This window comes from Drosophila hydei, unplaced genomic scaffold (assembly GCF_003285905.1).
Source record: "Drosophila hydei strain 15085-1641.00,03,60 unplaced genomic scaffold, DhydRS2 tig00008122-arrow-pilon, whole genome shotgun sequence".
Taxonomy (NCBI): domain Eukaryota; kingdom Metazoa; phylum Arthropoda; class Insecta; order Diptera; family Drosophilidae; genus Drosophila; species Drosophila hydei.
The window spans coordinates 2097091-2111057 of NW_022045833.1; the positions used below are offsets into that span (position 1 = coordinate 2097091).

General features: G+C 28.6%; 1 protein-coding gene across 13 annotated transcripts in view; it reads right to left on the minus strand.

Moving 5' to 3' along the window:
• The window catches only part of LOC111599070 (longitudinals lacking protein, isoforms F/I/K/T), an 85298-nt gene that overhangs the window by 32963 nt on the left and 38368 nt on the right, over positions 1 to 13967 (minus strand). The window contains exons 6-7 of one of the 13 annotated variants that reach the window (XM_023314740.2): positions 3338 to 3664; positions 424 to 1749 (exon numbers count right to left, since the gene is read on the minus strand). The exons of 9 other annotated variants lie outside the window; for them this stretch is intronic. In XM_023314740.2, the coding sequence (XP_023170508.2) occupies positions 424 to 1749; positions 3338 to 3664 (1653 nt within the window). Of the gene's footprint in view, positions 1 to 172; positions 1750 to 3337; positions 3665 to 4439; positions 4814 to 10907; positions 11137 to 11264; positions 11467 to 13967 lie in introns of those variants that run through there. 3 more of the 13 variants (XM_023314599.2, XM_023314715.2, XM_023314706.2) reach the window with 3 other exon arrangements.

Here is a 13967-nt window from a genome sequence, read left to right on the forward strand (position 1 = left end):
TTTTTTTTTTTGTTTTTCGCTGCAACACTAAGTAAATGTAATTTTTAAAATTACGTAAATCAATTTGAAAATGATACGCGAAGACGTCAAAATTAAAGCCCAATAAAATATGATAAAATATAATTTCGGAAATAGTAAACTGAATTTTTATAATTTTTAAAATATTTTTTTGTTTTTTTTTTTTTTTAACTTAAGCAAATAATCAACAACTAAACGCAATTGCATCAATTATCAAAACTGAGGCTCGAGAAAAGTCAAAAATACATAATATATATTTATATATTTATATTTATATATATATATATATCATAGTTCAGATGTAGGAAAATAATTCAAACTGGTTTTTTGTTGCTGCTATTCTTTGTGTCGTACTCACTGCTGCTGCTTCTCCTGCTCTTCGTATGCCTGCTTCTTAGATCTTGCGTCCTCGCTTGCTTTCCAGCTGCGGCTTCTCGGGATGATGTTTGCGCACGTGCACGCCTAGATTGCCCCGCTGTTTAGCCTTGTAGGTGCAGTAGGGACATGGATGACACGGCTCCTTGCCGCCACACTCGACATTCTCATGGCGACGCAACGTCGACTTCCAGCGATACTTCTTGCCGCAGTGACGACAGACGTAACGCGATTCGGGATCATCGCAGGGACCTAGCGAAGAGTCGCTCAGGGACAGTTCGTAGGTCATGCCACTGGGATCGCCGCCAGCATCCGACTCCTCTTTCATCGGTCGTGTGGTTAGAATGGTATAGCTCTTGCTGGAATCATGCACGGCCAGCTCTTCGGGTATTATGGTCTCGACCCCATCATCATCGTCCGCCTGCAGCTGGATGTGATGATGCTGATGCTCCTGCTGCTGTTGGTGATCCTCCTCCTGTTGCTGCTGCTGCACCACTGTCGCCTGATGTATGTGATGCGTCTGCAGCTGCGAGGCATGTATGTGATGTGTCTGTTGCTGTGGATCGTGCTGATGCACCTGCAGCTCCTGCGGCTCATGCTCAATGGTGGTTATATGCGCCTCACCCGCTGTTGTTTGCATATGCTCCGTGATCTCGGAGGGTGCAAAGCCAATGCCAATTTTGGTGCCATCCGGCAGCTCGATGTCATCGATTTCGGCATACTTGACCAGATCGCTGATGATGGCCGCCGATGCATTTGGATTGTTCAGATCGATTTCGCTAATCTCATATTTGGTGCCGTCGGCCAGCTCATGATGCTGATGCGGTATGGCCTCATGTGTCTCCACTATCTGCAAATTGCTAACGCTCGGCGCAATTATTTTTCCACGCGAATAGCGTATGCGTGATGTAATGTTTGGCTTCTGTTCGGCTATTTGCACGTTGCGCAGACCCACCAAATTGATCGTCTGTCCCGAGTGGGCTGTAATTATGCTTTGTACTTGCTGAGCACCTTGATGTAGTTGCTGCTGATGTTGATGATGGTGCTGTTGCTGCTGCTGCTGCTGTTGCTGTTGCTGATGATGCGAACTCTGTGGCACCTCCTCAATGTGCAACTGTTGCTGTTGCTGCTGCTGCTGTTGGTGGTGATGCTGCTGTTGTTGTTGCTGCTGCTGTTGTTGTTGATGTTGTTGTTGCTGCTGCTGATGTTGCTGCTGTGTCTCCTGTGTCACATGCTGAATGATGTGATGCGGATGTATTATGGTAGTGGTGGTGGTGCCACCACTGCTGCTGCTGCTGCCACCATGTGTAGCAAGTGTAGTTGAGCTGGGTATGATTTTCTTGATGTTGATTAGCTCTGTAAATGGGGAAACAATAGTTTGATTAGTATAAGTATAAGTAAGTATAAGTATAGGTTTGAGCATAAGTATAAGTATAAGTATAAGTATAAGTATAAGTATAAGTATAAGTATAAGTATAAGTATAAGTATAAGTATAAGTATAAGTATAAGTATAAGTATAAGTATAAGTAAGTATAAGTATAAGTATAAGTATCGTTAAGTATAGGATTATCAGTATAAGTATCATTATACGATTATAATTATAGCTTCTACTTATAATTATAAGTATAATTCTAATTCGAATTCTAATTTATCACTATACAGTCTAATTATCCTTATAATATCTCATTATAATTATACTTATACTTAAATTATCACTTATCAGTCTACTTCCTTCTCACGTCTACTTATCCTCTACTTCTCAGTCATAATTTATAAGTATACTTAGACGTATAGGGAGTATAAGTAAAGTCAAGTGTAATATTCCTATGTTTAATAACATAAAACATTCTTTATATGATATATCTTATGTATATTTACTAAAGGGAATAAGAATGATGATAATATTATTGATGAACATCAAACTTGAAAGGTACAATCATCAAAACATATCACCATAATGATCATTAACCTAATGACCACCATCAGCTAATTATCATTGGCCTAATAATTATCATCATAATAAACATAATCTTAATAACCATCATAAAGTCATTATCGTAGAATCATTATCATTATTAAAATAAACAATATATTGCTTAAAAATCAAATATAATATTATATTATATATATATATATATATATATATATATATATATATATATATATATATATATATATATATATATATATATATATATATTATATTATATATATATATATATATATATATATATATATTATATTATATATATAAAACATTTATAAATAGAATATTTATGTATAAAATATTTAATATTTGTTTTTAAGTAATTTATATATGAATTTACTTTTAATAATTTATATATTAAAAGTACATAAATTATTTAAAAGTTTCACTGCTCTGCACGACTGAACACCACGAAGTCAGTCAGACGACTGATCAAGAGAGAGAGACTGCAGCTATCTCGCCTTTATATAGTACTCGCAGCCACTCAAATGTGGAGCTCGGCTAACTGAGTCAATTTTTCGTGCACAGTTATAAAGCAGAGTGCTTAAAGGCCTTGTACAAAAATATGAACAAACTAAAGAGAACACATGAACGGACGAATCGCTGAAGAAACGATTACGACTGGATGGCTTAGCCTATTGTTTTCGATCTAATTTTTAGCCTCTTCAATTTTTTATAGTAATTTCTTTTAACTAAATATATAATTTTATAGATTTTGAAATATATTAAAAAAACTATTTTTTAAATATATATATTTTTAAATAATTATATCACCTATACTTAATTTTTATTTATTTTATCAGCTAAAAATATATTTTAAAAATTATTTTCTTTGCTATAACTTGAATATTTAGACTTACAGATTTTTGATATAGATCAAAGTGTATTTCTATTCTTATATATTAATATATTTTAAATTAAATTATATTTATCAAAAAAGGAGGGGGCAAACTCACCACATTCAGAAGAGGGCAATTTGATGGGCGTGTTCGTCAAAGTGGTCAGGGTGGGCTTAACATCGGAGCTATGGGCTGCTTGGCTGAGCAGCTCGGTGATCGTCTGGGTGGGCTGGCCGGCGGGTCCGGTGACGGTGACAGCAGCCGCCTGTTCGTCCGTAGTGCTGCCCATCTTGGCCGCCGTAATGTTGCCCAGCTTCTTGACGTGCAGCACAAAGCCGTCCTTGTTCTGGGTGATGACAATGTCATTGCTCTCCAGCAGGCAGTCGTCCAGTTCGAACTCATCGTGAGCGCCCTCCGTTTGTTCACCCTTGTCCTGTTTGGCATCTGCAATTGGCAATTTGAAAGAAACGGGGCAATGGGGGCAGGAGTAGGGAGCGTGGCAACAATAAAGTTGCATTATTAGATATATTTTCCTTTTTTATTTTATTTATTTTTTGTCGGGCACAACACATATTTGATATTCTCTTTTTTACCGTTGCATAACACGCACACATACACACTCTCTCTTCACATTGTTTCTTTCTCTCTTTGCTCAGCTCATAAACGTGTCCTGTCTGCAATACTTTCCTTATATATAGAATAGTATATATACTTGATAAAAACAAGCAAACAAATGATCGTCGCTTAAATTAATATTTTTATAGTATATATTTATAAATTTAATTAATTTTTTAAATTAATATTTATATTATATATTTATAAGTTTATTATATATAGATATAAACTTTGTGTGCTGCTATATTTATACAAAAATATATATTAAAAAACACCAAAGCCATAGAAAAATAAAACAAGAACAGAACGAAACAAAAGAACAAAAACTTTCAGCTTATTTTTTTATAATTAAAAAACCGTGCCCCTATTTTAAATATTATATAAAATTTGGCTTATGCTCTAAGAAAATTCAATAATGACACATTTCAATTTTGGTACAAAATTCAGTTTTTATTAAACATTTTTTTTTTATTTTCTTCTTTTTTTTCTTGTTTAATTGAAATTTGCGTACTAATTTTTTATACACAGAATGGCTGCGACGTTGACTTTAACTTACCTGCTGCTAACACCCACACACACGAAACTATATATATTTTTCAGATTTATAACTGAGATCATATCACAAAGAGCGTTTCTTTCTTTTTTTTTTGGTCAAGCCACGCTTGCTTTTGGTCTTGGAGAGTCCACGTGCCACGCCGGCTGCAATTTGGTCCCGATGCAGTGACTTTATGTGGTTTTTCAGGCTGTGCTTATAGTGTGCCACATAGTGGCAGTACTGGCACTTCTCCCTCGGTTGTTGGCCGCACTCGATGCGCAGGTGGCGCCACAGAGTCCTCTTATGCGAGTAGGATTTGTCGCAGAGCGGACAAATGTGCAGCCCGTTGTCTATCTGCGGCGACTCATCATCCGGCTCCAACGTTGTGGCAATATCGTGTAGCGACATCACCGATTTCACAGACAGCGTCCAGCAGGTGTCCTCTACAACAGGATAACACAGAAACAGAATAGGTTAAAAAGGTGTTGACAAACTTTGCCAAAAGTTAACAAAACAAAAAAAAAAAATGAAACTAAAAGCAAAACGTTCGATAGAGGCATGAAGTTGGTGATGATATGAGTAAGTTTTGGCTAAAGTGAGGCATTAGGAAAGAAATATATATATATATATATGCTTATGCATATAGTGTATATAGCTACCGGGCAACCATTTGGCAGAGGCGATAGAGTAGAGCGATTGTATATTGGATGGCCATTACTGTAAAGCTAGCAAACATACACACAAAAAATATATATATTTATATAAACGAAGAAAATACTATAAATAAATTACTCAAAAAATTGCTAAACATATTTTAAAACAAAAGCTAAAGTCTAACACACACACAAAAAATATATATATTTATATAAATTAAGAAAATACTATAAATAAATTACTCAAAAAATTGCTAAACATATTTTAAAACTAAAGCTAAAGTCTAACTAAGCTAATCTTTAGATAAACAACAAAAACATTTAATAACAATAATAATAATACTCTTACCCGCCTTTCAAAGTTCAGCTTAAAGTATATACTTAAAGAAATTGCTCTAATCATAGATCATAATCATCTAATCATAGATTGAGTTCATACTTAACATAGCTGCAGGTAGTACCGTCTACTATGCACATAACGGTAGCAATTGTCTATCTAAACAATTGACCTGACTTCGAACTTAAATAATTATAATAATATAACTAAAGCCAAGCACGCACACACACACACACGCTTTACAGCAGCTGCACAGCCTGTTAACATCTGTAAAAATAGAAGAAAATTATTTTTTGTTTTTGATTAGTAACAATTTTTTAAGAGCCCCACTTCAAGACCCCATTAGGAAATAAATAAACATTTTGTTTTTTTTTTTTGTTTCTTTTTTTTGGGGTTTCAACATTTCAATATCAATCTTTATTACGTTTTTTTTTTTGTTTCTTTTTGTTTTTTGTTGTTGTTGTTGGTTTTGTTTTTGTTACCATCATGCATTAAATTCAAACATGTTGTGTATATAAACAATGCATATATAATGCCTTTTCTTTGTTCTTCAGTTTTTGCAAAAATAACAATGTTTTTTTTTTTTGGTTTCTTGCACAAATTGTCTAAAAAAAGTGAAATAAAAACAGAATCTCAAATGTTGTTTACATATCTCATTGAGTTTTCTATATACTCTCGAAATTATTATTATTAATTTTTATTTTAATGCTACTTTCTTGTTATTATTATTACAATTATATTAATAATATTAATTGTTGTTGTTTCTGTTGTTGTTTTTTCTTTTGTTTAAGGTACTAACAATATCAGCTTCGTCAATGTAAGTTTTTTCGCTTTTTATATAAATTTGTTTCATAATTTTTTTTTTGTTTCGCCTTTTCCGTGGTTTACGTTAACAATAAATATATGTATGTGTATATGCATATATATATATATATATATATATATATATATATATATATATATATATGTATATATATATATATATATATATATATGTATATATATATATTTATATAAACATTTGTAATTTCTTTATGCTTTTCTGTTTAATATTACGCTACAAAAAATAAACAACATTCGTTTTGTTACAATAATATATATATATATATATATATATTATATATATATATATGTTTGTTGTTCTGTTAATTATTGTTTTTATTTATCTGCTCTTTTGGTTTGACTATATATTTTTTCTATATATATATATATATAATAATATATATATAATATTCATTATATGGCAATTTTGTTCCAAATACACTTTTACTAAAACTTGTTCTGGGGTTTGTTCATTTATTTTATAAATTTACTTTAACTTTTATTCTTTCTTTATGTATATGTCCTTGTATATATGTATGTATATATATGTATGTGTTGTTGTATATATATATTTTTTGGTTGGTTTCTTTGGAGTATATTTTGTTCATTATTTTGTAACTTATGCTTTTGGGCTAACATTTTATATATTTTTTTTATATATTTTCTGTTGTTGGTTTTTTAGACTATTTTATAAATATTAATTAACAATTAACAAGTTAAAACTTAGTGGTTAAATTAATGAACAAAAATCAAAGACAATTATATTTTTTATATATATGTGTGTGTTTTTATATATATATATATAATTAATTATTAAAAACGATGCAACAAAAATGTAAATTAAAAAAACAAAAAACATTTAATGTTTCCTCTTCTGTTTTGTTTGTTCAATTAGTCTAAGCTTTAACAGCGCAACAAAACAAAAAATTAATCATAATAATTTAGCTAAATCAATGAACGTGCAACAAAAACCTTAGTTAATTAGTTTAACAAATTAGTTTAGTATAAGCTAAATATAAATATATTTATATTAATATATAAAATTTCAACTATTTTTTTGTTTTTTTTTTTTTTAGCCAAAACAATTTTAACAATTTGCCTTATGCGTTAATTTATTTTTTATTTTGATTAGATTTTTTTTTTAATATTTATTTTTTTGGTACATTGCAATTGACACGAATTTTCTGTTGGCACACAAGACAAATTGCAAATTGACAAAAGAAAATAAAAAGAATTATTTCATTGGGCTAATTTTGAATAATATTGAAACAAATTGACAACCAAATTGACAAGAAATCAATTAATCAAAAGTTACGAAAATTTGCATTGGTATTTGTATATTGTTTTAGTAGTTTTATATATATATATATATAGCTATATATGTTTAGTATATTTTTTAGTAATTTCTTGAACTAAGTATTACTTTGTCTAGTTTCAATTCGAGCCTTTACTATTTTTGTTGTATTGCTATTGCTGTGGGCTGATGTGGTAGTTGCCGCGAGAAGCGTACAGGTAACTTCTTGTTTCTTGCTTCACTTTCCTTTAAAACTTTTGTATCATTGTGGCACTTCAGTGACAGCTTTTGCTCTCTTTCAAATCAATTAACGTATTGCACTGCTTCTCCCTTTTAAATTATTAACTTATTGCTGCACTTCTCTCTTTCAATTATTAGAGCATTTCTCTCTCTGCTGTCATGCTTTTTAAGCCTTTTTTGACTTCTCAACTTATTTTTTTTTTGCTTATGGCACGCCTTGTATACGCTTCTTGCTCTTCGACGCTTCTCGCGGCCTTTTCAACATCAGCCGTATATTTTTAATTAGTTACTTTTTTTTAAATATTTGACTACAACAATAAAATAAAATATTAACACGCAACAAGCGAAATTTAATTAATAACAAAATAATAAAAAATATTAATAATGAAAACAAATTATTTATGTATTAATGCTTGGACCTAACTAATACATATATATATATAAATATTAAAATATATATATATATAATATATATGTATAATGTGTTTTTAGTTGCACTTTAATTGCCTGCCTTAGTAAGTTTTTGTTATATATATATATATACATATATATGTATATATATATATATATATTGAATTATCATATATGTATATTAATATGTATAATTTCAATAATTTATTACATTTAAATTGTTTTAATGGCACTCTTAGCGTTTTCATTTACTTATTATGTTCTCTTTATATATATATATTTTTTATCATTCATAGACTGCGTCTTTTTACCTATGTTCGGTATATGTTCTCTCTTAATTTGTATTATATATCATATATCATATATCATATTTTATTGTACTTCTTAAATACAATTTAGTTTTTATTTTAGATTGCACTAAAAGTTCAACAAAAAAGACCAATAGAAACTAAAGTGTTCTATGTGTTCAGGGGGGAGTTCAACAAAAATATATATGTATAGTTATGCACATACATATATATATAATGTTCATGAGTATATGTATGCATGTATATATATGTTTGATCTCTCATGCTTCTCTTTTAACTGGGGGCAGCATTGAATTGTAATTTCATTTGGTTACGGCTGAGTGAAATTTCTTTATATATATATATATATATATATATATATATATATATATATATATTTTATATGTTGTTTTTTTTTTTTTTTGAGTTGGATAATGGCACACATGTTCTGCACACAAATCCAATGCTGCCACACACACGCTCAAATATTTTCACTTTTTGCAACAGACAACAAATTCTACTTAGCAGTTTTTTAATAGATGTGTGCATTTATATATATATATATATATATATATATATATATATATATATATATATATATATATATATATATATATATATTATGTATATATGTGAGTGTATGCATGTTTATAAACTTTTGTTCTGTGAACCAACAAATCGTTTGGCCTCTTTGCAATTTTAGTTCTATATAAACTAACTAAAAAACAAAATCTCCCTTTTTAACTAGCTGCAATATATATATATATATATATAGATATATATTCTTTAATAACACAACAATTTGATATACCCTTGCAGTTAACGAGTTAGAATTGTATTATGAGTGATATAAACTAAGCAGAAGTGTGAAGTTAAGAATCTTTTGGCTGAGTTGGTTAAGAACGGAGAGTTACGGATATAGGTTCTATAGCTGCCTTAGTTTGAAATTTAAAATATATATATATATATATATGTATATATAAGCTGCAAGGGTCTACGAAGTTCGGCTTGCCGAAAGAGTCAATGTTTTTTGTTTTGTTTTTTTTTTTTACTTTGTTTTATAACAAACATTCACATTTTCTTTTAACATATACAATACGCATGTGTGAGTGCATATATAACATATATATGTATGTATATATATGTATATGTGTGTATAACAATATATAACGATAATGTATATAACATAACATACATATATGTTTTTGTATTTTGTAATTGATTTAGTTCTCGGCTTAGTTGCTGTTGTTGTTGTTGTTGTTGTTGGCTTTTAGCTTCTTTGAAATTTGCAATAATTTATAATAATTTGTTTATATAATTGTTTGTTTTGCTCTGCTTTTTTGTTTTTTGTTTCAATAACATATAAATATATATAGATATATATTTGGCAACAAATAAACACAGTACGTTTTGTTATATGTATTTTCGCTTTCAGTGTTCCTTTCTTCTGTTCTCTCTTTATAGATAATGCAATTGTTTCTATATTTATTGTTATTATTATTATTTTATATTATTTACTTTCTTTTGTTAATTTCACTATTTCTTGTTTGCTTTTTTTTTGTTGTTACTTTTTTTTTGTTTGTTTTTCTTTTTGCACTTTCGACTAAAATTACGTAGTTTTGGTTAGTTTGACTAAAATGTTGTTGCTCTTAGCTTCCTTGCGTCTCAGCTTTAACTTTTGCTCCTCTTGCTCTACCTCTTTCTCTTCTCCTTCTTCTATATATCGCGTGTGTGCTTTGTTACGGCCTCTCAATACAATTTTTTTTAGCTAGCTTTGCTTCTTCTTCGTCGTCTTCATATATATATTTTTTTGGTTCGTAATTTGTTTTTTACGCTTTTTTTTATCTTTTCAATTTTACTAAAATTCTATAAAATGTTGCACTGACTGCAGCTATACATATGTATATATGTATATATATATATATATCATGTCTAGCTTTTTTAAATATTTTATAATAGCTACGCTGTTATTTTTGTTTTACTTCTGTTACTTCATTATTTTTATTTTCTTTTTGCTTTGTTAATTTTAACTAATTCTGGTTTTTAATGCTCAGTTGTCAACAATAATAATTCTCAACTTGTTCTTGTTCATATTATATATATATCATAATATGTAATTTGTATATACTAGATATATATATATATCTATATATTCATGTATATGGGCTTAACTTTTTGTTTTTGTTTTTTTTTCTTTATAAATGATGTGGCATCCAATAAATTCGTTTTGTTGTTGTTATTTGTAATTGTTCTTGGTTTAGCTACTTGTTCTCTCTATATATGTGGTATATGTTTCTATGTATATATATATATAGATATATATATATGTATATATATATATAGATATATATATATATTTAATTGCTTTCTTCAACTGTTTTTGAGTGTGTGAGTGTGTTATTGTTGTTTGTTATTGTTGTTGTTTCTGTTGCTTTGTTTTTTTTTTTTTTTTTGCTTTTTGGTAGTTACAATCTTTTGTAAGTTATATTTTTGTTGTTAAATTTTCTGTTTTCTGTTTTTTGTTTTTGGTTTTGCTCAACAAAATGTTGCACTTTGCCTATGCGGATAACGCTTATTCTATTTGATTTTAAAGAAAACATTATCTCATAAGTAATATTTGACACAGACACCGGACTCAAGGTGCCTCTTTAGGTGGGAGCTTTGTGAAAATGCTTTGCCGCACATCAGACAGCGAAATTTTTTCTGTCCACCACATTCATATCTATAGAGAAAGATTTTGTATATAGAGATATTTTTTAGTTAAAACAGACAGACGTTGAAGAAGAAGGCAGACTTTGAAAAATATCTAGGTAAATGAGTTTTAAAAATTTGTATTTAATTGCCGCTCACCTGATATGTCGTTGCAATGAGCTGGCATCCTTGTAGCTCTTCAGGCAATTGAATCTGGGGCACTGATAGCGTCCATCGGGATTTATGAATTTGAATAAATCCGAAAACTTTAGCTCATACCAATAGTCACGGATCAGTGAGTGGGCCGTGGAGCCAGTCGGCGGCGGTGTTTGGCTGGAGTTGGAGGCGTAGCTGCTGGGCGCTACAACAATATAAAATGCGAACATTTTTAATATTTTCGATATCAAAAACAACAAAAAAAAAAAAGGAATTTACAAAAACAAATTTGTTGCCAAAAGAGAAAAAAAACTAAGTAGATTTTTCTTAAGCTTAAACAACTAGACAAAAGATATATATATAAATATATATATATATATATATATTTTTATGTGTTGCATGACAGAGCTGTTAAATAACAGCTCTTATTTTTTTTAAATTTAAAAAAAAAGTAACAAGATTTTTTTTGAATAAAATTTTGAGCTAAAATTTGAGTTAAAATTTTGTTTTTTTTTTTTTTTTGTTTTGTATTTTTGCAGTTAAAAGTGTTTATAAAAATTAAAAGAAAAATATATATAGTTTGTATTATTATTATTAATTATAAGAATAATAAGAAAAATGTGATATTTACAGTTAGTGTGTGGTATGCAACAGTTTTTTGTGTTCATTTTGCATGTTGGCTTGATTGATTGACTGATTGATTGTTGGTGTTTTTTTTTGTTTGTTGATGAAGCTGATGCAGAGAGAGAGCAGTTGCAGTGGTTGATGATTTAGGCAGCTTGATTACATATCTATATATATCTATATATATATATAAATGTCGCATATATATAGAGGAGGCGATATACTTGCGATACTTGAAATGAGGCGCGGTGTGAATGATGATGCATATTTTTTTTGTTTTTTTTTTTTTAATGGCTGCTGCAATGAAACAGGTTTAGTAGTAGGCATAAAATAAAATAAAAATAAATTTAAATTAAAAAGAAAAAAAGAAATAAAATGAAACATAAAAATATTAAGAAATAGAAATAAAATTTTAAAAAATATTTAAAAAAAAACAATAATATTAAAAATTTATTTTAAAAACAAAGTAAAATTAAATTAATTTAAAAAAAAAAACTAAAATTAATTTAAATTAAAACTTATTGAATATATATAATTAAGAAAATATAAATTAAATTTTAAAAAATGTAACTGTAACCCAGTAAATTTAACAAAAATAAAATGAATAACTTTTTAAATATAGTAAATAGTAAATAACAATTTCAACATTTTCTTTTTAAATTTATTCAGTTACATACAAAAATAGCAATATTTATATATATGTATATAGGTTATATATATATATATAAAAAATATCTTAATTATGCTCTTTGACAATGTGTATAAAAATAGTTTGGTTTTTGTTTTGTTTTTGTTTTGTAATAGCATAAAGTTAATATAAAAATACAAATGTAGTTGTGTGTGTGTTTGTGTGTATGTGTATAGTAAATTAAATTGGACATTTTAGTAGTTTATATTTGGAATGTATGTTTGATATGAAATGAAGTGAAATGAAATGAAATGGAGACATTCAAAACTTGCGCTCATAGTTCGAAGACATACGAATCTTTTGTATCCCAAAGTTTCAAGCATTCACTCATAACATTTGCTTTAGATTTTGTATAAATATCAGTTTTAAAACTATTAAATATTTTAAAGTATTCATATCGTTTGATACATCACTCGAAACATTTGATTTTGTATAATCTTAAAGATCTCCGCTTGAAAAAAAACGTGAACTAAGCAATATCTAATAACTGTTTGTTTAGGCCAAGTACATAACTGAGCAATAAACGGATCACACAAGTTTCAGTTGGAATACCAAAAACTTATATCATATTGAGTTTTTTGCCAGCTTCAACTTGGCCAGGCTAAGCTGTTTCCTTTCACTCTTTACTTTACTTTTTTTTTGGCTGATTTTGTTTTTGTTGTAAATATATTTTTATATATTTGAACTATTTGCTGTTAGTAATTGTTGTTGGTTTCTATAAATTGTACTGTTGGTTGCATTCATTTGTATATTTGCTTTGAGATCGCTTTTGTTTTGCTTGTGTATGATCGTAAAAAATAGTTGTATATATTTATAAAAAAGTTTCTATGCTAGCAAGGAACTTACATTTTACAGCTCTCCAACTAAGCTATGTATATATATATATATATATATATAAATATATATATTTATCTTTCTCTTTAGTATAATACTTTGAAATCTGGTTTGGCGTTGCCGTTTCTTAACTAAACTACGTTTATCAAACATGACTTGATTTGGGCTTTAAAAATCATTAAATTTTCTTTTCTTTTCTTTTTTTTTTTTTTGTTGCTTAGGAATGCGACGTTACGAAATTGCCTCTTAGGAGCAACTCTCTACTCTGCCATTGTTTAAGAACCTGACACTACTCTCAGTAGTCTAGTAAAATATTTATAACTTTTTAGTTTTGACTTTGTTTTGACTTAGTTTCGGTTACATTTATCTTTGGACTTTTGGCTTAAAGTGCTAAAAAATATATATATATATTAGAATTTAACTTAGATTTTTAAATAATTTGTAAACTTAAGACTAAAGCATAGATCAATTTTAAAGTTTTCAGTTTTGGCTTCTTTTTTGTTGGGCTTTGCAACGCACAAAACTTTGTTGCACAAGTTTTTTTTATTATTTTTTTTTTT